The sequence below is a fragment of the Pelobates fuscus genome, chromosome 9 (genome assembly GCF_036172605.1).
Source record: "Pelobates fuscus isolate aPelFus1 chromosome 9, aPelFus1.pri, whole genome shotgun sequence".
Classification (NCBI taxonomy): Eukaryota; Metazoa; Chordata; class Amphibia; order Anura; family Pelobatidae; genus Pelobates; species Pelobates fuscus.
In genome coordinates, this window is record NC_086325.1 from 133,311,417 (window position 1) to 133,334,340 (window position 22,924).

Sequence of the window (22,924 nt, forward strand, 5' to 3'; positions counted from 1 at the left end):
TTTAAATTTGTATGTTATTTTGTATTCGTCCCCCCTCCCTGCTTGTTAGCTGGCCAGGGAGGGGGGGGCTCATTCCCTGGTGGTCCAGTGGATGGGCTGTGTAGGAGGGGGCTGGCAGAGAGCTGTAACTTACCTTTCCTGCAGCTCCTGTCAGCTCCCTTCTCACACCTCCGGTCCGGTCAGCTCCCTCTGCAAGTCTCGCGGTCTGAGTGCCGCGCGGAGCTCTGACCCCGCGGCTCTCGCAAGATTTGCAGAGGGAGGTGACCGGACCGGAGGAGAGAGAAGGGAGCTGACAGGAGCTGCAGGAAAGGCAAGTAAACGCTCTCTGCCAGCCCCCAACAGCCCCTTGTCTGTATTATGGCAATGTAAGTTGCCATAATACAGACACTCACTCGAGTATAAGACGAGTGGGGGTTTTTCAGCACAAAAAATGTCTTATACTTGAGTATATACAGTAAGTAAATGACTATAGTACCACTAGAACACAAACCTTTCTACCAGTATATGCAATAATTTAGTGGGCTGTCTAAGGGTAATAGGAAATGCAATTTGTATAAGAGGCATTAAAGGACCACTATAGTGCCAGGAAAACATACTCGTTTTCCTGGCACTATAGTGCCCTGAGGGTGCCCCCACCCTCAGGGACCCCCTCCCGCCGGGCTCTGGGGAGAGTAAAAGGTTAAAACTTACCTTTATTCCAGCGCCGGGCAGGGAGCTCTCCTCCTCCTCTCCGCCTCCGATCCTCCCTTTTGGCTGAATGCGCATGCGCGGCAAGAGCTGCGCGCGCATTCAGCCGGTCTCATAGGAAAGCATTCCTATGGACGCTTGCGTGCTCTCACTGTGATTTTCGCAGTGAGAATCACGCAAGCGCCTCAGTGAGACAGCCACTAGAGGATTTGGAGGCTGGATTAACCCTATTATAAACATATGCTATGCTGCTATGTTTATAAAAAAAAAGGGTTAATCCTAGAGGGACCTGGCACCCAGACCAATTCATTAAGCTGAAGTGGTCTGGGTGCCTAGAGTGGTCCTTTAAGCCTGATCTTTTTCCTTCTTTTCCCTCTTACCTGTGCTGTTCAAGCATTGTTACGGTGATAGGGGAGGATGAGATGCAGAAATCCAGACTGTTGGTTACTCAATAAATGGAACAACGACTTTGACAGTCATGGCCTCTAATGGCCTTTACTTTAATGTTTACACAGAAAGCAAGTGTTTCAATGGTCTACACAATGTTGTAATTCCTGTGTATTGTGAAAACCTCTTGCAATTTCTCAATGCACGCTCTGCGTTTTTGTACTATACCCATTAACCCTAGAGTTCCCCTACATGAAGTTCCTGCCATGCACCAAGTGGGACGTTCACTGTTCAGAATTAGTGCCACATACCACGCAAACAATCAGACTGCTTCCATTTCAATTGCCTTCACGGATTATGTTTACAATTAATTTCATTGTTTAGTCCTGCATTATGTTTAGACGTAGATATTTGAAAGTAGGAAAAAAAGGTTTAAAGATCAACATAAAACAAAGCATCATTAGCATGCATTGTTACAGAGCTGTTTTAGTGGTTGTTGTTTTTATTTGATTTGATTGGCTTCACTCTCACTAGGCTGCTTAACCCCTTAAGGACACAAGCCATTCTTGCATTTTTTTGCTGTTTGTGTTCAAACGCAATTTGCATCTCTTTCATTTATTGCACCAACACATATTATACATTGTTTTTTTACAGGGCAAACAGGGCTATAATTTGATGTCACATATACATAGATACATTCTTATTAATTATAAAAAAAATGCCCCCCAAAAAACCAAAACTACTTTTTTTTCACAGTTTTGGCAATAATAACGTGCATAATATGTCCAGCTTTGAAAAAGTAATTCAAAATAAATGTATTTATGTGTCTTGATTTATAGAGTACATCACATGTACAGGATTTCAGCTTATTTTAAAAGTTACAGGTCATAAAATACAAGGACTAAAGTAAAATTTCAATTTGCAACAATTATATTTAAGTTGGTATGTTTGTCTTGTAGGTTAAGTATCCATCACAGAAAAAAAAAATTGCCACACAAAAATATATATTTATATAAAGTAGACATCACAGGCTATTTACCTATGGTTAGTTTGACACTTTTTACGTAGCCATTGCATTGCCAATCTCTGCTAAATATTGCAGTAAAATTTAGTTTTTTTTCCTTTTTTTTTGTATTTCGTAAAGCTGGTTTGTGCTATTCCTGCACAGAACCCCATATTGTGCTCAGCTACATCTGCTGAGTATAACGCTACCCCCATTGTATGCCTTAGACACTTTTCTGTAAACAATGCCATATAAGAGACAAGGCTATTTCAGTTTGTATAGTTAGAATTTTTGTAGATGGATTTGACGGGCCTATGTCTCATTTTAGGGTGTTATAGCAGTGTGACTGTTCAAATTACCCCACAAAGGGCTTTCATTTGATAAAGCAGACACCCCAGTGTATCTTATATGGTGTATATTGTGCCTTACCTTGTCAGCATTTTTTCACCAATTTATGTCAATGTTTGTGGTGAAGGGGGAATAAATTGCATTTTTACATATATGTTGCATTTTTGCTGCATGTACTCGTGTCTTAAAAATCCCCAAATTATGCCCAGTTACATCTTCTGAGTAAAAACATATGCCCAATGTATGACCTACACACGATTTTGTGAAGTTACAGTGCTGTAAAAGAGACGTGACAAGTTCAGATTTTTAAGTGTGAATTTTCATGGAGGGTTTTGATGCGTCCGTGCCCCACTTTGGAGCACTTGAGCAGGCTACATATTACAACTACACCATAAAAGCATACCATTTCTTAAAGAAGAAATCCCAGGGTATGTCAAAAGGCATATTTTGAACCTTAGCGTGGGATCATTTTTCCTCTAGCTTGTACCAAGTTTACTGGGAATAAGCATTTTTTTCTGCCTTTGTGACACACAGTGAGTTTACACAGTATATTTTGCAAACCTTGCGTGCCAGGACTGTATAATACTACATATGTTGCTCAGGTATGTCGTCTGAGTACAGCAATACCCCCGTATGTACCTTTGCCAGGTATATGTGGATGTTGAAGGGGCACATTTGAGATGCAGCCATTCAGTTTTTTTCTAACTTTGAAGTTTTACACTGTGTCCATGTTCCATTTTAGAGTGGTTTAGCTGGTTGGTTATTCAAACTTCCCCAAAGACACATACTATTTATTAAAGAATACACCCTGGGGTCATTCAAAAGGCATATTTTGAACCTTAGCGTGCGATTATTTTTTCTCTAGTTTGTTCCAAGTGTAGTGGTAATGAGCATCTTTAAATGTATTTTTTTTATTTTTTTAAACTTTTTAAAACTGGTTTTGAAACTTTTTTTTTACTTATTTTTTTTAGTTTCCTAAACTTTCTTAAAACTTTTTTTTCACAGATTTAAAATTTTTATAAACTTTTTTCTTTACCGTTAACCCCTAACTAGCAGTAAGCAGCACTAACCGTAAATTCCTCAATTCACCAATTTCCCATAACTCCCAACCACCCAGCTAGCAAAATATATCATTTTAAAATATTTAAATTAATTAAATAAATTAAACCCCTGAGGGTTAAAAAAAAAAAAATGAAAAAAAAAGAGGTCACAGTATAATACTGTGATCTGTATTTTGATCACTGTAGGTAGTGATCAGCTGGCAGGGAAGGGGTTAATTTTTATTAGGACTGGGAAAAGGGGGGGATTTTTTCAACTTTTGTTTTAAAAAAGTTATTAAAACTTTTTTTTACTTTTTCAAACTTTTTTCAAACTTTTTTAATGCTAACCCCTAGCTAGCCTAACCCCAAACTCCCCACTAACTTCCACCCACCCCAGCTAGCTAAATATATTATTTTAATATATTTAAATTAATTAATTAAAATAAAATTAACCCCTAAGAGTTACAAAAAATAAAAGTTTACCCTCAGGGGTTAAAAAAAATCATATCACAGTAAAATGTAGTCCCTGCCAATTGATCACTGTAGTCAGTGATCAATTGGCAGGGAAGGGGTTAATTTTTATTTAAAATGGGTAAAGGGGGGTGGGGGATTTTAAACTAACTTTATTTTTAATTTTTTTACAGGGGAAGCAGATCAGCAGTGATCAGTCTCCCTGCACTTCACACAGAACACGGAAGAGCAGGGAGGCGGATCGTGAGTCCCTGCAGCACATGTGCTCGCTCTGACAGCCTGTTAGAGCGATTACTGCTGCAGGGGCAGCGCGATCGGGTGCTCCCGGTCTGCCTCTAATACAGAGGCAAACCGGAGGAGTGTTAACCCCGCGATCGCAGCAAACTGGGATTAATTTTAGCGCATGATGGACACGGTCCGTCATTCGGCGTTAACTGCTTCCCCGCCATGACGGACCGGGTCACGGAAGGGGTTAAAAGTGATCAGAGAAACTAAAAATAACTTTTTATTAAAGACCGTAAACACTGCTCTTCTGGATGAAGGGGTCCATCACTTCCCGATATTTTTAATATGTTCAAATATCCACAATATTTAATATATATATATATTGTGAGGTGTGAAAAATAAAGAGGTATGGTTTCTACATGTAATTTTATAATTCAGCTGGTTACCGCCATCTTGGCTCCCTGTCAATCATTGTTACTAGCTATGTCCTTTGCACCTGGCAGTCAGCATAGAGAAAGCATACAGAGGATAGGATAAATTATACAATGTTTCTATTTCTCCTCCTTGTTTACATTGCGTGCCCTGGCTGTGCCAGGAGTAAATTTGCTTGAAATGTCTTCTGATAAATCTTTAACGGATCACTATAGGGTCAGGAACGCAAACCTGTATTCCTGACCTTATAGTGCTAAACCCACCATATAGGTGGCCTTGCCGCCTCCTCCCCTCCCCGCCGCCTCCTCCCCTCCCCCTTAGCCCCTCCTATAAAAGTTTAAAACTCACCTTATTTCCAGCGCCACGCGGGTCAACCGGCGCTAGCTCCACCCTCTTTGTGACTTAATTAATTAAAAATGGTAATTAAAATGGTTGATTTTTAGCCAATCCAGTGCTTTCCCATGGGGAAAGCCCTGAGCCAGAAAGCCCCTCCAGTGGCCATCTAAGTAGTGGCCACTTGGAGGTGTCCCTAGGAGCAATGTAAACACTGCCTTTTCCCTGAAAAGACAGTGTTTATATGAAAATTCCTGAAGGGAGCTATTATGCTCACCAGAACAACTACATTAAAGGACCACTATAGTGCCAGGAAAACATACTTGTTTTCCTGGCACTATAGTGCCCTGAGGGTCCCCACACCCTCAGGGACCCCCTCCCACCGGGCTCTGAGGAGAGTAAAGGGTTAAAACTTACCTTTATTCCAGCGCCGGGCAGGGAGCTCTCCTCCTCCTCTCCACCTCCGATCCTCCCTTTCGGCTGAATGCGCATGCGCGGGAAGAGCTGCGCGCGCATTCAGCCGGTCTCATAGGAAAGCATTTACAATGCTTTCCTATGGACACTTGCGTGCTCTCACTGTGATTTTCGCAGTGAGAATCACGCAAGCGCCTCAGTGAGACAGCCACTAGAGGATTTGGAGTCTGGATTAACCCTATTATAAACATAGCAGTTAAACATAGGGTTAAACATAGGGTTAATCCTAGAGGGACCTGGCACCCAGACCACTTCATTAAGCTGAAGTGGTCTGGGTGCCTAGAGTGGTCTTTTAAGCTGTAGTTGTTCTGGTGACTATAGTGTCCCTTTAACATACATTTTAAAGAAAATAGGGCAGCACATGAAAAATAGTTCAAATAAGTTTTAGGTGATTTTCAGTGTTTTATTCAATAGTGTAATTTCCAATAACTGATGGTTTCCCTTTTAAGGGTAGAATGATCACCTCGTATATAAGTACCGTATATACTCGAGTATAAGCAGAGTTTTTCAGCACATTTTTTGTGCTGAAAAACCCCAACTCGATTTATACTCGAGTCAGTGTCTGTATTATGGCAATTTGCATTGCCATAATACAGACAGGGGGCTGTGGGGGCTGCAGAGAGTTTACTTACCTCTCCTGCAGCTCCTGTCAGCTCCCTCCTCCTCCGTGCCGGTCCGGTCAGCACCTCTGTCAGCTCCCAGTGTAAGTCTCGCGAGAGCCTCGGGGTCATAGTGCGGCTCTCGCAAGACTTACAGTGTGAGCTGGCAGAGGGAGCTGCACGGACCGGCGCGGAGGAGGAGGGAGCTGACAGGAGCTGCAGGAGAGGTAAGTAAGAGCTCTGCCAGCCCCCTCCTACACAGTGCCCATCCACTGGACCACCAGGGAGTGAGAGCCCCCCTCCCTGCCATGTATCAAGCAGGGAGGGGGGACGGAAATATTAATAAAAATAAAAATAATAAAAAAATAAAAAATAATTTAACAAAAAAAAAATTATTATAATAATAATAATAAAATAAATAAAAAAATGCCCACCCCCACCAAGGCTCTGCAACACACACACACTGCCTTCATACACACTGCATTCATACACACACACTGCATTCACACACACACACTGCATTCATACACATACACATACACTGCATTCATACACATACACATACACTCACACTGCACTCATGCACACACACTGCATTCATTATATACACACACTGTAAATAAATATTCAATTAATATAATTTTTTTAGGATCTAATTTTATTTAGAAATTTACCAGTAGCTGCTGCATTTCCCACCCTAGTCTTATACTCGAGTCAATACGTTTTCCCAGTTTTTGGGGGTAAAATTAGGGGCCTCTGCTTATATTCGAGTCGGCTTATACTCGAGTATATACGTAACTACCCCTTACAGTGAGATGGCAAATGGAGCTTAAGTGATACTCTGCTATACAGCGTCCTTTAAAATGGTATGTTTTCCAGGATGATTAATAATATATTTATAATCTTGTACTTTGTTGCTGATCACTTTTTCACCATCTCCCCTGGAACGTCATGCATTTTACATGTCTCCGTGATCTTGGCTTTAGGATGTCTTATAAAGACTTTATATTTTAACTGTCACACACTTTGCATCACTCCTCATTCTGGTCCATTAAATATTCCAGGCACTTGAAACTGTAAAGGTATTTATTTTTCCCTTTTTTTTTTCTTTGTAGTCCATGTATTAACTGTGTGCCATAGAAGGCACCAAAACAACCTCTAAATTACGTTATGGTGCCAGGAGGCCCCTGGGCACATTCTTACTTTCAGGGGTTAAACCGTTCTCGAACGGTTTAACACCAAATTTCCATTCAGCACCGATCTCAATTCCCACAAGCGACATCCAATTTCTGAAATCTCCTTTTCAGAAAGTGCGGAATGCCGCTGGGCTGGGGTGCCGCTGATTGGCTGAGAGCAGTCAGCTTTTTTTTAAATTATACCATAATCCAGCAATGCTGTTCTTAAAACAATGATAGACAGGGAGCCAAGATGGAGGAGCCCAGCTGCAAGATAAAAAAATGTGAATTTCTAACTTTAACTTAAATTTTCACACCTCACAAACGTGTATTTGTTAATTATAGGTATTAGAAAACAAAATTCTGGCAAGTGATAGTTTCCCTTGGCTCAAAGCAGCAAGTGCAAGTATTACCTAATCCAGAAAAGAGTTTGTTTTCATGGAGCAAAAGCAATAACCATAACCTTACTTCTCATCTCTGCCAATCACTTGCTTGTGAAGGAAATAAACTGCTGAGTGCACGACACCCTTATTAAAGGGGACAGCGAGCTGAAGGCTGCTTTATTGGGATAGAAAACGTAGACCACTAAGGGACAGGGAGAGGAGGGGAGGGGAGAGGACCACTAAGGGACAGGGAGAGGATGGGACAGGACCACTAAGGGACAGGGAGAGGAGGGGAGAGGACCACTAAGTGACAGGGAGAGGAGGGGAGAGGAACACTAAGGGACAGGGAGAGGAGGGGAGAGGAACACTAAGGGACAGGGAGAGGAGGGGAGAAGAACACTAAGGGACAGGAAGAAGAGGGAGGAGGAGAAAGGAACACTAAGTGACAGGGAGAGGATGGGACAGGACCACTAAGGGACAGGGAGAGGATGGGAGAGGAACACTAAGGGACAGGGAGAGGAGGGGAGAGGAACACTAAGGGACAGGGAGAGGAGGGGAGAGGAACACTAAGGGACAGGGAGAGGAGGGGAGAGGAACACTAAGGGACAGGGAGAGGAGGGGAGAGGAACACTAAGGGACAGGGAGAGGAGGGGAGAGGAACACTAAGGGACAGGGAGAGGAGGGGACAGGACCACTAAGGGACAGGGAGAGGAGGGGACAGGACCACTAAGGGACAGGGAGAGGAGGGGACAGGACCACTAAGGGACAGGGAGAGGAGGGGACAGGACCACTAAGGGACAGGGAGAGGGGGGGACAGGACCACTAAGGGACAGGGAGAGGAGGGGAGAGGACCACTAAGGGACAGGGAGAGGAGGGGAGAGGACCACTAAGTGACAGGGAGAGGAGGGGAGAGGAACACTAAGGGACAGGGAGAGGAGGGGAGAGGAACACTAAGGGACAGGAAGAGGAGGGAGGAGGGGAGAGGAACACTAAGGGACAGGAAAAGGAAGGAAGAGGGGAGAGGACCACTAAGTGACAGGGAGAGAAGGGGAGAGGACCACTAAGTGACAGGGAGAGGAGGGGAGAGGAACACTAAGGGACAGGGAGAGGAGGGGAGAGGAACACTAAGGGACAGGGAGAGGATGGGAGAGGAACACTAAGGGACAGGGAGAGGAGGGGAGAGGAACACTAAGGGACAGGGAGAGGAGGGGAGAGGAACACTAAGGGACAGGGAGAGGAGGGGAGAGGAACACTAAGGGACAGGGAGAGGAGGGGACAGGACCACTAAGGGACAGGGAGAGGAGGGGACAGGACCACTAAGGGACAGGGAGAGGAGGGGACAGGACCACTAAGGGACAGGGAGAGGAGGGGACAGGACCACTAAGGGACAGGGAGAGGAGGGGACAGGACCACTAAGGGACAGGGAGAGGAGGGGACAGGACCACTAAGGGACAGGGAGAGGGGGGGACAGGACCACTAAGGGACAGGGAGAGGAGGGGAGAGGACCACTAAGTGACAGGGAGAGGACCACTAAGTGACAGGGAGAGGAGGGGAGAGGAACACTAAGGGACAGGGAGAGGAGGGGAGAGGAACACTAAGGGACAGGAAGAGGAGGGAGGAGGGGAGAGGAACACTAAGGGACAGGAAAAGGAAGGAAGAGGGGAGAGGACCACTAAGTGACAGGGAGAGGAGGGGAGAGGAACACTAAGGGACAGGGAGAGGAGGGGAGAGGAACACTAAGGGACAGGGAGAGAAGGGGAGAGGAACACTAAGGGACAGGGAGAGAAGGGGAGAGGAACACTAAGGGACAGGGAGAGGAGGGGAGAGGAACACTAAGGGAGAGGAGGGGAGAGGAACACTAAGGGACAGGGAGAGGAGGGGAGAGGAACACTAAGGGACAGGGAGAGGAGGGGAGAGGAACACTAAGGGACAGGAAGAGGAGGGAGGAGGGGAGAGGAACACTAAGGGACAGGGAGAGGAGGGAGGAGGGGAGAGGAACACTAAGGGACAGGGAGAGGAGGGAGGAGGGGAGAGGAACACTAAGGGACAGGGAGAGGAGGGAGGAGGGGAGAGGAACACTAAGGGACAGGAAAAGGAAGGAGGAGGGGAGAGGAACACTAAGGGACAGGAAAAGGAAGGAGGAGGGGAGAGGAACACTAAGGGACAGGAAAAGGAAGGAGGAGGGGAGCGGAACACTAAGGGACAGGAAAAGAAAAGAGGAGGGGAAAGGAACACTAAGGGACAGGAAAAGGAAGGAGGAGGGGAGAGGAACACTAAGGGACAGGGAGAGAAGGGGAGAGGACCACTAAGTGACAGGGAGAGGAGGGGAGAGGACCACTAAGTGACAGGGAGAGGAGGGGAGAGGAACACTAAGGGACAGGGAGAGGAGGGGAGAGGAACACTAAGGGACAGGAAGAGGAGGGAGGAGGGGAGAGGAACACTGAGGGACAGGGAGAGGAGGGAGGAGGGGAGAGGAACACTAAGGGACAGGAAAAGGAAGGAGGAGGGGAGAGGAACACTAAGGGACAGGGAGAGGAGGGGAGAGGAACACTAAGGGACAGCGAGAGAAGGGGAGAGGACCACTAAGTGACAGGGAGAGGAACACTAAGGGACAGGGAGAGGAGGGGAGAGGAACACTAAGGGACAGGAAGAAGAGGGAGGAGGGGAGAGGAACACTAAGGGACAGGAAAAGGAAGGAGGAGGGGAGAGGACCACTAAGTGACAGGGAGAGGAGGGGAGAGGAACACTAAGGGACAGGGAAAGAAGGGAGGAGGGGAGAGGAACACTAAGGGACAGGGAAAGGAGGGAGGAGGGGAGAGGAACACTAAGGGACAGGGAAAGGAGGGAGGAGGGGAGAGGAACACTAAGGGACAGGGAAAGGAGGGAGGAGGGGAGAGGAACACTAAGGGACAGGGAAAGGAGGGAGGAGGGGAGAAGAACACTAAGGGACAGGGAAAGGAGGGGAGAGGAACACTAAGGGACAGGGAAAGGAGGGAGGAGGGCAGAGGAACACTAAGGGACAGGGAGGGGAGAGGACCACTAAGTGACAGGGAGAGGAGGGGAGAGGAACACTAAGGGACAGGGAGAGGAGGGGAGAGGAACACTAAGGGGCAGGGAGAGGAGGGGAGAGGAACACTAAGGGGCAGGGAGAGGAGGGGAGAGGAACACTAAGGGACAGGGAGAGGAGGGGAGAGGAACACTAAGGGACAGGGAGAGGAGGGGAGAGGAACACTAAGGGACAGGGAGAGGAGGGGAGAGGAACACTAAGGGACAGGGAGAGGAGGGGAGAGGAACACTAAGGGACAGGGAGAGGAGGGGAGAGGAACACTAAGGGACAGGGAGAGGAGGGGAGAGGAACACTAAGGGACAGGGAGAGGAGGGGAGAGGAACACTAAGGGACAGGGAGAGGAGGGGAGAGGAACACTAAGGGACAGGGAGAGGAGGGGAGAGGAACACTAAGGGACAGGGAGAGGAGGGAGGAGGGGAGAGGAACACTAAGGGACAATAAAAGGAAGGAGGAGGGGAGAGGAACACTAAGGGACAGGAAAAGAAAGGAGGAGGGGAGAGGAACACTAAGGGACAGGGAAAGGAGGGGAGAAGAACACTAAGGGACAGGGAAAGGAGGGGAGAGGAACACTAAGGGACAGGGAAAGGAGGGGAGAGGAACACTAAGGGACAGGGAAACGAGGGGAGAGGACCACTAAGGGACAGGCAGAGGAGGGGAGAGGACCACTAAGTGACAGGAAGAGGAGGGGAGAGGACCACTAAGGGACAGGGAAAGGAGGGGAGAGGACCACTAAGGGACAGGGAGAGGAGGGGAGAGGACCACTAAGTGACAGGAAGAGGAGGGGAGAGGAACACTAAGGGACAGGGAGAGGAGGGAGGAGGGGAGAGGAACACTAAGGGACAGGAAAAGGAAGGAGGAGGGGAGAGGAACACTAAGGGACAGGAAAAGGAAGGAGGAGGGGAGAGGAACACTAAGGAACAGGAAAAGGAAGGAGGAGGGGAGAGGAACACTAAGGGACAGGGAAAGGAAGGAGGAGGGGAGAGGAATACTAAGGGACAGGGAGAGGACCACTAAGTGACAGGAAAAGGAAAGAGGAGGGGAGAGGAACACTAAGGGACAGGAAAAGGAAGGAGGAGGGGAGAGGAACACTAAGGGACAGGGAAAGGAGGGAGGAGGGGAGAGGAACACTAAGGGACAGGAAAAGGAAGGAGGAGGGGAGAGGAACACTAAGGGACAGGAAAAGGAAAGAGGAGGGGAGAGGAACACTAAGGGACAGGAAAAGGAAGGAGGAGGGGAGAGGAACACTAAGGGACAGGGAAAGGAGGGAGGAGGGGAGAGGAACACTAAGGGACAGGGAAAGGAGGGGAGAGGAACACTAAGGGACAGGGAAAGGAGGGGAGAGGAACACTAAGGGACAGGGAAAGGAGGGGAGAGGAACACTAAGGGACAGGGAAAGGAGGGAGGGAGGAGGGGAGAGGAACACTAAGGGACAGGGAAAGGAGGGAGGAGGGGAGAGGAACACTAAGGGACAGGGAAAGGAGGGAGGAGGGCAGAGGAACACTAAGGGACAGGGAGGGAAGAGGACCACTAAGTGACAGGGTGAGGAGGGGAGAGGAACACTAAGGGACAGGGAGAGGAGGGGAGAGGAACACTAAGGGACAGGGAGAGGATGGGAGAGGAACACTAAGGGACAGGGAGAGGAGGGGAGAGGAACACTAAGGGACAGGGAGAGGAGGGGAGAGGAACACTAAGGGACAGGGAGAGGAGGGGAGAGGAATACTAAGGGACAGGGAGAGGACCACTAAGTGACAGGAAAAGGAAAGAGGAGGGGAGAGGAACACTAAGGGACAGGAAAAGGAAGGAGGAGGGGAGAGGAACACTAAGGGACAGGGAGGGGAGAGGACCACTAAGTGACAGGGTGAGGAGGGGAGAGGAACACTAAGGGACAGGGAGAGGAGGGGAGAGGAACACTAAGGGACAGGGAGAGGAACACTAAGGGACAGGGAGAGGAGGGGAGAGGAACACTAAGGGACAGGGAGAGGAGGGGAGAGGAATACTAAGGGACAGGGAGAGGACCACTAAGTGACAGGAAAAGGAAAGAGGAGGGGAGAGGAACACTAAGGGACAGGAAAAGGAAGGAGGAGGGGAGAGGAACACTAAGGGACAGGGAAAGTAGGGAGGAGGGGAGAGGAACACTAAGGGACAGGAAAAGGAAGGAGGAGGGGAGAGGAACACTAAGGGACAGGGAAAGGAAGGAGATGGGGAGAGGAACACTAAGGGACAGGGAGAGGAGGGGAGAGGAACACTAAGGGGCAGGGAGAGGAGGGGAGAGGAACACTAGGGGACAGGGAGAGGAGGGAGGAGGGAGGAGGGGAGAGGAACACTAAGGGACAGGAGAAGGGAGGAGGAGGGGAGAGGAACACTAAGGGACAGGAAAAGGAAAGAGGAGGGGAGAGGAACACTAAGGGACAGGAAAAGGAAGGAGGAGGGGAGAGGAACACTAAGGGACAGGGAAAGGAGGGAGGAGGGGAGAGGAACACTAAGGGACAGGGAAAGGAAGGAGGAGGGGAGAGGAACACTAAGGGACAGGGAAAGGAGGGGAGAGGAACACTAAGGGACAGGGAAAGGAGGGGAGAGGAACACTAAGGGACAGGGAAAGGAGGGGAGAGGAATACTAAGGGACAGGGAAAGGAGGGGAGAGGAACACTAAGGGACAGGGAAAGGAGGGGAGAGGAACACTAAGGGACAGGGAAAGGAGGGAGGGAGGGAGGAGGGGAGAGGAACACTAAGGGACAGGGAAAGGAGGGGAGAGGAACACTAAGGGACAGGGAAAGGAGGGGAGAGGAACACTAAGGGACAGGGAAAGGAGGGGAGAGGAACACTAAGGGACAGGGAAAGGAGGGGAGAGGAACACTAAGGGACAGGGAAAGGAGGGGAGAGGAACACTAAGGGACAGGGAAAGGAGGGAGGGAGGAGGGGAGAGGAACACTAAGGGACAGGGAAAGGAGGGGAGAGGAACACTAAGGGACAGGGAAAGGAGGGAGGGGGAAAGGAGGGGAGAGGAACACTAAGGGACAGGGAAAGGAGGGAGGGAGGGAGGAGGGGAGAGGAACACTAAGGGACAGGGAAAGGAGGGAGGGAGGAGGGGAGAGGAACACTAAGGGACAGGGAAAGGAGGGAGGGAGGAGGGGAGAGGAACACTAAGGGACAGGGAAAGGAGGGTAACGGAACACTGAGGGACAGGGAAAGCAGGGTAACGGAACACTGAGGGACAGGGAAAGCAGGGTAACGGAACACTGAGGGACAGGGAAAGCAGGGTAACGGAACACTGAGGGACAGGGAAAGCAGGGTAACGGAACACTGAGGGACAGGGAAAGCAGGGTAACGGAACACTGAGGGACAGGGAAAGCAGGGTAACGGAACACTGAGGGACAGGGAAAGCAGGGTAACGGAACACTGAGGGACAGGGAAAGCAGGGTAACGGAACACTGAGGGAGAGGGAAAGCAGGGTAACGGAACACTGAGGGACAGGGAAAGCAGGGTAACGGAACACTGAGGGACAGGGAAAGCAGGGTAACGGAACACTGAGGGACAGGGAAAGCAGGGTAACGGAACACTGAGGGACAGGGAAAGCAGGGTAACGGAACACTGAGGGACAGGGAAAGCAGGGTAACGGAACACTGAGGGACAGGGAAAGGAGGGGAACGGAACACTGAGGGACAGGGAAAGGGGGGGGATGTACAATAAGAAAAAGAGAGGCTGCGCCAAAGGAAGAAAATATAGGAATAAAAATAAATCAAAAGAATATAAAAATATAAAAAATAAGTTCTAATAAATATGAGAAGGTGTATAAATATAGTCACTGATTCCACTGGTAGAGTATATTCTTTGTTTATAGTAGTTCAGATCGTCTCGTGATATGGAAGACACAAGAAGAGAGAACCAATCGTGTGGAGTGTACAAAATAAATATTACAAAAAATAAAATTTAAGTATTCCACTCACATTTGGATGAGCTATGGCCAGCTCAGGTATAACAGGCATACAGCGGAATAATCCCCGCTTGTAGGATATGTTGATGCTTGTCCTCCAGGTGGTAGTAATGTCCAATTCTCAGGAGAAGAAGAAGATAAAAACAGCAAATAGTGCTCTCTGATAATATGTGACAGTATATAAAATAGAATAAAATATACTCACAAATAGAGTGCAGAAAACACTGCACTCTGGAAGTAGCGTTGGTGGTATAATCCCCACCTCAGGATAAATTGAATAAATTAATCCATTTTGATAAAGCCCCAGTGGTGAAACGTGTTAATGGTTTTAAAAATATTGTGTATTTTATAATAAATGATTTTTGGCTATATATTTGTGCCACTATCTTTTTTTTTTTTTTTAATTCTTTATTTTTCTTGTGCAATGGGTGGTAACAAACATACTTAGCCAAGATAGCATTTGCAGGCAATATACATATCATTTCAAGTCTTGGCAGTTAGTACAGCACATTTCTTTTTTTTTATAAGTAACAGGAAGTCAACAGATTAATTTAAACATAAGTATAGAAAATATGCATTAATTTTTTTCAGGCTTAAGTACTCGAGTCAGATTGTAGATTGTGAATAGGATTAGGCTAAATCAGTGCATAAACTGTGCTATGAACAATCCAATCTATGCATTTACTCAACTTTAGCTATGTAAGCAGGCTATTGCATTAAGGGGTTATGCATAACGTTAGGTACATACAGAGTATTGGCAGGAGCTTTTCCCTCTGAGTGCAGCCCAGACCTTGAGAAAGTCCCTTTGGCAATTTATGCAGTGGCAGTTCAATGAGTAAGGTTAAACGATGTGCTATGCCGGGGCACAAGGTGTGTACACATGTTAGGTCTGAACAATATTCTGTAAGAGTAGGTTAAGTAAAGTAATAGCATTTTGAATAGTATACGTTTACAATCGCTGCACATGCTAATCATTAGGCGTATATGCTCTTTATACATGCTAAGCCTTATACGGTTATGCTCGTTTTATGGTTTTAACCTGGTGCACATTCTGAACATTAGACATTTTGAGCTTGTTAAATCCTATTGCATATGGTAAGAGGGGTCATCGCTTAATCTGAAGCCTTCTGCCCATATGATGCTTAAGGTCTGAAGCAGAATATATAATCTTAACTAAGGTGATTATTCATCTAAATAGCATTAAATAAAGCAACAAATATTTTGCAACGCAAAATTAAACAAAATTGCATGCTTTTTATGCCGCTGGGTCCACAGTCCTAGATCAGAGTCCCTGTCCGGTTACTTATCTTGGCCTGCAGCCAGCTCCGGATTCATAGAGTTAGCCGATGCCCTGGCTAGGCATCTGTCTCCCAGACGTGTATAGTCCACTGTGGTGAGCCGTGCTGTTTATCGTGAGCGAGGTACTCCCCTTGCCCCAGGCCTGTTTCAGAGCCTGCACTACGGTGCCACGAACTTGGGTCCTCCTTGAGTCCAAATTCTTCCCAGCCGGGAGATTGCAGAAATCTGTTCCACGTTGAGCTTGGCGTATTGCTCCCTTCCGCAAATGTGGTTTGTGCTTTGGGGGTGCTCCCCGGTTGGCTCTAGGCCTGGGAGGGCATAAGGTAGCGTGGTGTGCCTTTAATGGGGTCGGGTTGCCTTTTGGGGGTCTCTCGCGCCTCTTTTCGCTGAGTGCCTGCGTTCTCACCTGTGGCGACGTTGCTGGGGGATTCATCCGCTTCATTAGGTTGGCCCAGAATTTTTTAAAGGCTGCATCCAGTCGCGCTTCAAAGTGGCCGAGTGGGTCGGAGAGGTCGGCCTGATGCTGCGACGTTATTTGGGTTGTAGCCGCATCCGCCATCTTGGGCGCCCTTGCGTGGCGTCCTGGTTGTCGTGTGGGTAGCTCATAATGGCCCGGGAGGACCTCAGCATGTGTCCCAGCGGGGGCCGGGATAACCCCCACCGGCCCAGAGGGGGGGTAAGCGAGACTCAGGCTGCTTGCGAGTCGATTTGTGGACAGGAGGCCGGCCGCGCCACCCACGGTACCTATTGGTAGGCCGCAAGGTGCCCTCTTCTCCACGGGCATGAACCGCCATCTGGTTTTCACGCCCGTTTGTTGCCTGCATGCTTGTGAGTCGAGGTATGCTCTTGCTGAGTGATTTTGTGGGGCTGATTGCCCTTTTTTGTTCAGAAAAGGCTGTAGGGTTGAGGAGCTCCCTCACCCTGCGTCCTGTTCAGCCAGCAGCCAAGCCCCGCCCCCTGTGCCACTATCTTTTTACACACTATTTTTATATTTTTTTCCTGGCATTTGAGGGACAGGGAAAGGGGGGGGGCGGACACTGAGGGACAGGGAAAGGGGGGGAGGGGAACACTGAGGGACAGGGAAAGGGAGGGGAGGGGAACACTGAGGGACAGGGAAAGGGAGGGGAGGGGAACACTGAGGGACAGGGAAAGGGAGGGGAACACTGAGGGACAGGGAAAGGGAGGGGAGGGGAACACTGAGGGAAAGGGAGGGGAGGGGAACACTGAGGGACAGGGAAAGGGAGGGGAGGGGAACACTGAGGGACAGGGAAAGGGAGGGGGAGGGGAACACTGAGGGACAGGGAAAGGGAGGGGGAGGGGAACACTAAGGGACAGGGAAAGGAGGGGGAGGGGAGGGGAGAGGAACACTAAGGGACAGGGAAAAAGTGGGGGGGACACTGAGGGACAGGGAAAGGGGGGGAGGGGAACAGTGAGGGACAGGGAAAGGGGGGAGGGGAACAGTGAGGGACAGGGAAGGGAGGGGACCACTAAGGGACGGGGAGGGGAGAGGGGCTGGATGTGAAAGAAAAAACACAGTGGGGCTTGAAAAGGGGAAAAAGAGACACACAGAGGGGCTGGGGGGGAAGAGACACAAAGGGGCTGGGAAAGAAGGAGTCACACAAAGAGGAGAAATAGGAGATAAAATACACTAAAGGGAGTAAGATATTTAAAAGACAGGATAAGAAACACAAAAGGGAGGTTAAGAGGCACACAGGTGAAGATGATTTGGGGGTACAGAAAAATGCCTCTTCGCCTATGTACCCAAAATTCTTTGCACCGGCCCTATTTGCACTCAACACAACTCATGGCTGAATAAATCATCTGCTTGCACACAGACTCTGTAGTCTGCAACCACATAACAAATGCCTTTAGTTATATGACAGCCACTATCGGCTACAGAATCATGCCGCTCCACCAGTGATCAGCCATCATTTGTCACTTGTGGGCTTTGCTACCATTGGTTGCTTTAATATACACTCCTTGTCCTAAAATCAGTGACCTAAAATGAAACTCCTAGAGAGTGTTTAGATGTGTTGTACATCCAGCAAAGGATATTAACCCATCAAATGCCAAACAAAAAATATATATATCAAAAGCTATATTACATTGAAGAAAAATATTTTGTTTTCTTTTCTTTAACCTACTAGCTAGGAGCTTCCTATATTATCATTTAAAGTATCAATGGATACCTGGGGACTATCTGCTGCTGAATAGTCCCACAATGCTGATTCCTTTATGGCGGAGTTTATTCAGTCCTTTTCCCAACAGTCAGTCATAAATCAAATGATCCTCTCATGCGTTTTAGGACCCAGACATTCATTCTATTGATTTCCATAATACAGTGGGATAAAATCTTTTCTTTCATTTAGTCTAGGCAACCAAGATAAGATTAGAGCAATGGAATCAAATGAATAATGCGGATATAAAGCCGACATAAAAACACTGTATTAAATGAAACCCGCCGGTTTAACCTGAGAAAATGTAAAGCGTTTTGTTATTGCTCCAATAAAAAATAAAAAATGGGTTTTCCTATTTTAGTCAGTACCTGCACCTCTCTTCAAGTTAATCTGTAATGTAATATATCTTATTGTCAATACTGCACAGTAACACACATATATGTAATAACATTTAGAGCAATGATTATTGAAGGAAATTTCTAATTAAAGTATTTATTTTTCTAGTAATTAGATGTATTCCTTGTTATATTTAAACTGTAACCCCCAACATGCTTTTTTTTTTTTTAATCTTAAAAAAAAAAAATATATATATATATATATATATATATATATATATATATATATATATATATATATGCGCAAAACAATAAAATTTACCTTTATTCCAGAGAATCTCTTCTCTACAGTCTGATCACCTCCAACGAACTTATCAAGACTGATGATATTTTTCCAAACAGATGCCTCTCATAGTGAATATTTAAGGACGCACACCTCATACATAGTGATCCACCAATCCAAAGCTTCTCATAGCATTGGACACGCTCCATCCAGCATCCGCATAATTTGGATGCTGACAGCGGATGTCCAATAGATTCAATAATGAAAGCTATTTCATTCCGGAGCCCTTATTGTAGCTTCCTGTCTGACAGCCTCGAGAAGGCATTGAAATGGAAAAATATAAACAGAACTGCAAGACCACAGGGAGTAGCATCTGTGCCCCACTATCTTGACGATAAAGGGATTTTTTTTTTTAGATTTTTTTGTTTGCGTGGACTGCCCCCTTTAATTTCCTTGGACAAGGGCCCAAATAATGCATACAGCATTAGCTTGTTTACTCATTCTACATTTGAAAAATGAACTGAATGATCTATTCTGCAGTTTGCGACCTAAAACTAGGTGTCAACCTTTGAATTAAGAACCACTGCGTTAGAAATACTAAATTCGAGACAGATTATCCTCTAAAAGCAGTGTTCGAATCTCGTATTTAGTTTTGTTACAGTAATGATCGGAAAATATTGATTCATTTTGTTAGTCTTGCAATAACTTGTCTGTTATGCAGGATACATGGTGATTCTGTGAAAAGTACCATTGACTTGGGTAATAATAATAATCAGTACCCCAGGGTGTACTGGAAAATCAGAGCAAGCTAAATGTATCCTTCCTGGTCAAATAATTTGATTTAATTCTAACTATCCCTCAAATTATCATTTACTATGAAATACTATTAACTTCTCAAATAAAAACGGTACTCATGCTCCCCCAGGGCCCAACTGAAGTGCTCCACGTGATTTTGGATGCCCTATGTGAGGATTAACCCCATAAATGCCAGCTTGGATTCAATGTACTGTTTGCAACTATTGTTTCCTTGTATAGTTTGCATATTTCTACTGACAAGTCCTTTACATGTGGACAAAAGTGTTTTTTTTTTCTTCTTCTTTGTTTTGTTTAGTTGTAAGGTGGTCACCCCTCCCCGTCCCCCCCCTCCCCCCCCCAAAAAAAAACAAAAAAAAACAAACAAAAAAAAAACAACTTGAACAGAGTTATATTTATAAACACTGTCTTTTTTTATTTTTACGCCTGGAGCACAAGGACATAATTAAAGAGTCCAACCTGGCCTTATTTCAGGTTGCTCCATCATTTCTCAGAATAATTACATAATCAATGTTCAAAATGTAACACATACGTGTGTGCCTTTTATTTGTGAGCTAATTGTATGTAGCTTTTACCCACTGTTTTAATACTTGTTATCTTTAGAAAGGGTTAACAGAATGTAAGAGTGGGCAGCACAGGGTTAATGGTGCTTGCTCTGTGCATGGGTAGGCGTTGCTAGACCTCGGATGTCATCACTGGAAGCAGCCATAGCATGAAGGGGGCCCTTTGTTGGCAGTCTAACGTAAGCAGCTCTCCCTGCCTAACACAGCCTGCCTGATGGACTGAGAGAATGAGCCGACCATCAGCAGGAACTTGGACTGAAAAGTGAGCAAGTTTCTTAATCCTGTCTCTCCCTCACTCTGAACAAGATTGTTTTGTCAAGATGGGTGAAAGGGACCCCTAATGATCCATAGGAATCCCCCCTTGCTCCATCCCGGGACCCAGAGCCTCTCCTTTTCTGGCAGCGTGGATCGATCAACTTTTCGAATCTTTCCTTTTTTTTTTTTAAGTTTGTGTGCTGCCCTGCCCAAGGAAGAAAGACAGGGGAGCACAGCTCTAGAGTATCAAAACCGACACCATAAGAATTAAGGCCAGAGTGTGGCCTGCCCCATACCGGCCTTTTCGCATGTTGGACGGAAGGGAACTAAACGAAAAGTCCCGGAGGAGAAGGGTGAAAAGAACGGACAAGTCGTGCGTGCAGCATATGAAAATGTTAGAGATCTGCTTAAAGTTGGTGGGTTGCAAATCCAAAAAGGGTCTCTCCTCATCTTCCAGCTGCTATCTTGAAGGTGAGATTAAGGGGGTGTCGGTGTAAGGGGGGGGGGGAGAGGAGGGGGTGGCAAAGGCCCAGGCTGTAGCTGCAGCCAGCTGGAGTCTTTAAATCTCTAAATCCCCTTTTTCTAGGCCTCAACACAGATTAAGAGCAGGCTGACCAGAGTCAAAAACAAAGTCAAGGTAGAAACAATTACTGAAGAAACCCACACAAATCCCTCGTTTAACTCCTTATGTTTCCAAGGGCCTGGGGCAAGTTCTTATGGTTGCGAAACCCTTATCCCTACAAACTGGGAAAAGTTTTTAATGGGAGATGTAACCCTGCTGCTGCCATAAACTCTTTTTCTTCGCTGGTGTTTTAAGAAGCCGATGAGGTTAAACAATTACTAATCCAATTTTCTAACCATCTTTCCGTTACTAGTTTTCCCTTGCTGAGATTTACATCTCTCGACTTTCCTTCCTGTTTTATTTTTTATATATATTGTGTTTTGTGTTTAATGCTGCTCTGTTAGACCACGTTGTATTATTTGCAATGGAAAATGTAAATAGTTTCTCGGTTTCATTACTGTCCAGCATTGTGAAACATATTGCCACTTTTTATATAATTTGAATTCATTTTATAATTCATAGCTCATCTTGGCGCACAGGCTGTTTGTTTGTTTGTAAACTATATTTCCTATGATGGAACTTGACAGCAGGGTCCACAGTCCCATGTGCCTCTCCCCCAGGACAGTGATGGCTCAGATTGGCTAAGCATCATGGGAATTTGTAATTATTAAACATCTTTAGTACCCAGGCCATGCCTTACTGGGGAATATAAAAATATTTGTTTTACGCTCACGGCTACTAAAAAGCACTGCAATGTTATGTAAGCATGTGATACAGTGCCAAGGGAATTAACTTTTTGGGAGGGTGGACCTAGTTATGTGATACTGGCTTAAAATGTTTCTCAAGGATTCTAGTTCTTTTTCATTAGCCTATTAGCCTATCAGCCTTACTCGATGGGTCTACACTGATGTGTGTGTCCAGGAAAACATGGTGGAGATGGCAACACTACTAATGCAGAACATCAAGTAGGCCTTAAAGCCTGCATGACACATGTTGCTCAGCCAGAAGTGTTATGATGTTTAGGAATTTTCATCTTTGTTCCCTGTCAGTCATTATTACAAGCTTTGCACCTGTCAGCATAGAGAAAGGAGGAGAAACTAAATCAGTGTTTTTCTCCTCCTCCAATGCAACATGTGCCTTTGTTGTGCCAGGACTAAACTGGATTGTAATGTAATTTGCTTGACACTATGACACAGTGCTTGATTTGAAGAGAGGGCTTGCACATTATAGATGGGTTTTCATTGTTTTATTAAATGGTATAATTTCGAGAGACGTGATTGTGATCCTTCACCTGCCAAATACTATGGTTGCTTTTATTGTCTGGGACAACAAATAGTGGGTTAATTTTCAGTGGTGGTCTCTCATCACTGTACTTTACAAAGTGGAGTCTGTACACTATGCAAGTGTATTCCCTCATCTTTATACATTACATAACTGAGCAAAACAGCTCTACTCCCTGCTCTGCTATGTAAAGCTGTGCTTGCAGCTCTCTGTATATGGCAAAACTGTTCTCATTATTTTGCTTTACACTACATTGGTGTGCTCTATTCCTGACTGTACACACAGCAAATTGTGCATCGTCCTCACTGTGCAGTGCAACTCTTCTACTCCTACAACACTTGCGCTCCATTCTCAATGTACTCTGGCTGCTCTGTGCTCCCTCCTCACTGCACACTACAACCCTGTGCTCCCTCTTAATTATGCGCTGCGACGCTGTGCTCACAGTGAGCTGCGACGCTGTAATAAAGCTGAAAAGAGACTTGCGTCCATCAAGTTCAGTCTCACGTATGTTATTGCTGTTGATCCAAAAGAAGGCAAAAAAAAAACAAGTTTGAAGCGCTTCCAATTTTGCAACAAACTAGGGGAAAAAATGCCTTTGTGACCCCAAAACGGCAGTCAGATATATCCTTGGATCAAGCAGCTATTACCCCACTAATTAGAAATTATATCCCTTTATTTATATGTATGTTATGTTTTTTAAGGTATTTATCCACATCTGTATGGACTCAGATAAAACCACCGCTTCAGGCAGAGAATTCCATATCCTTATAATTCTTACTATAAAAAAACAAAACCTTTTCT

General features: G+C 46.2%; 1 protein-coding gene across 4 annotated transcripts in view; it reads left to right on the forward strand.

Moving 5' to 3' along the window:
* ABL1 (ABL proto-oncogene 1, non-receptor tyrosine kinase) overlaps positions 1-22,924 on the forward strand; it is a 214,848-nt gene that overhangs the window by 137,698 nt on the left and 54,226 nt on the right. For 2 of the 4 annotated variants that reach the window (XM_063432437.1, XM_063432438.1), the window contains exon 1: positions 20,171-20,751. The exons of the other annotated variants lie outside the window; for them this stretch is intronic. In XM_063432437.1, the coding sequence (XP_063288507.1) occupies positions 20,589-20,751 (163 nt within the window). In that variant the 5' untranslated portion in view covers positions 20,171-20,588. Of the gene's footprint in view, positions 1-20,170; positions 20,752-22,924 lie in introns of those variants that run through there. 4 annotated transcript variants of the gene reach the window in all.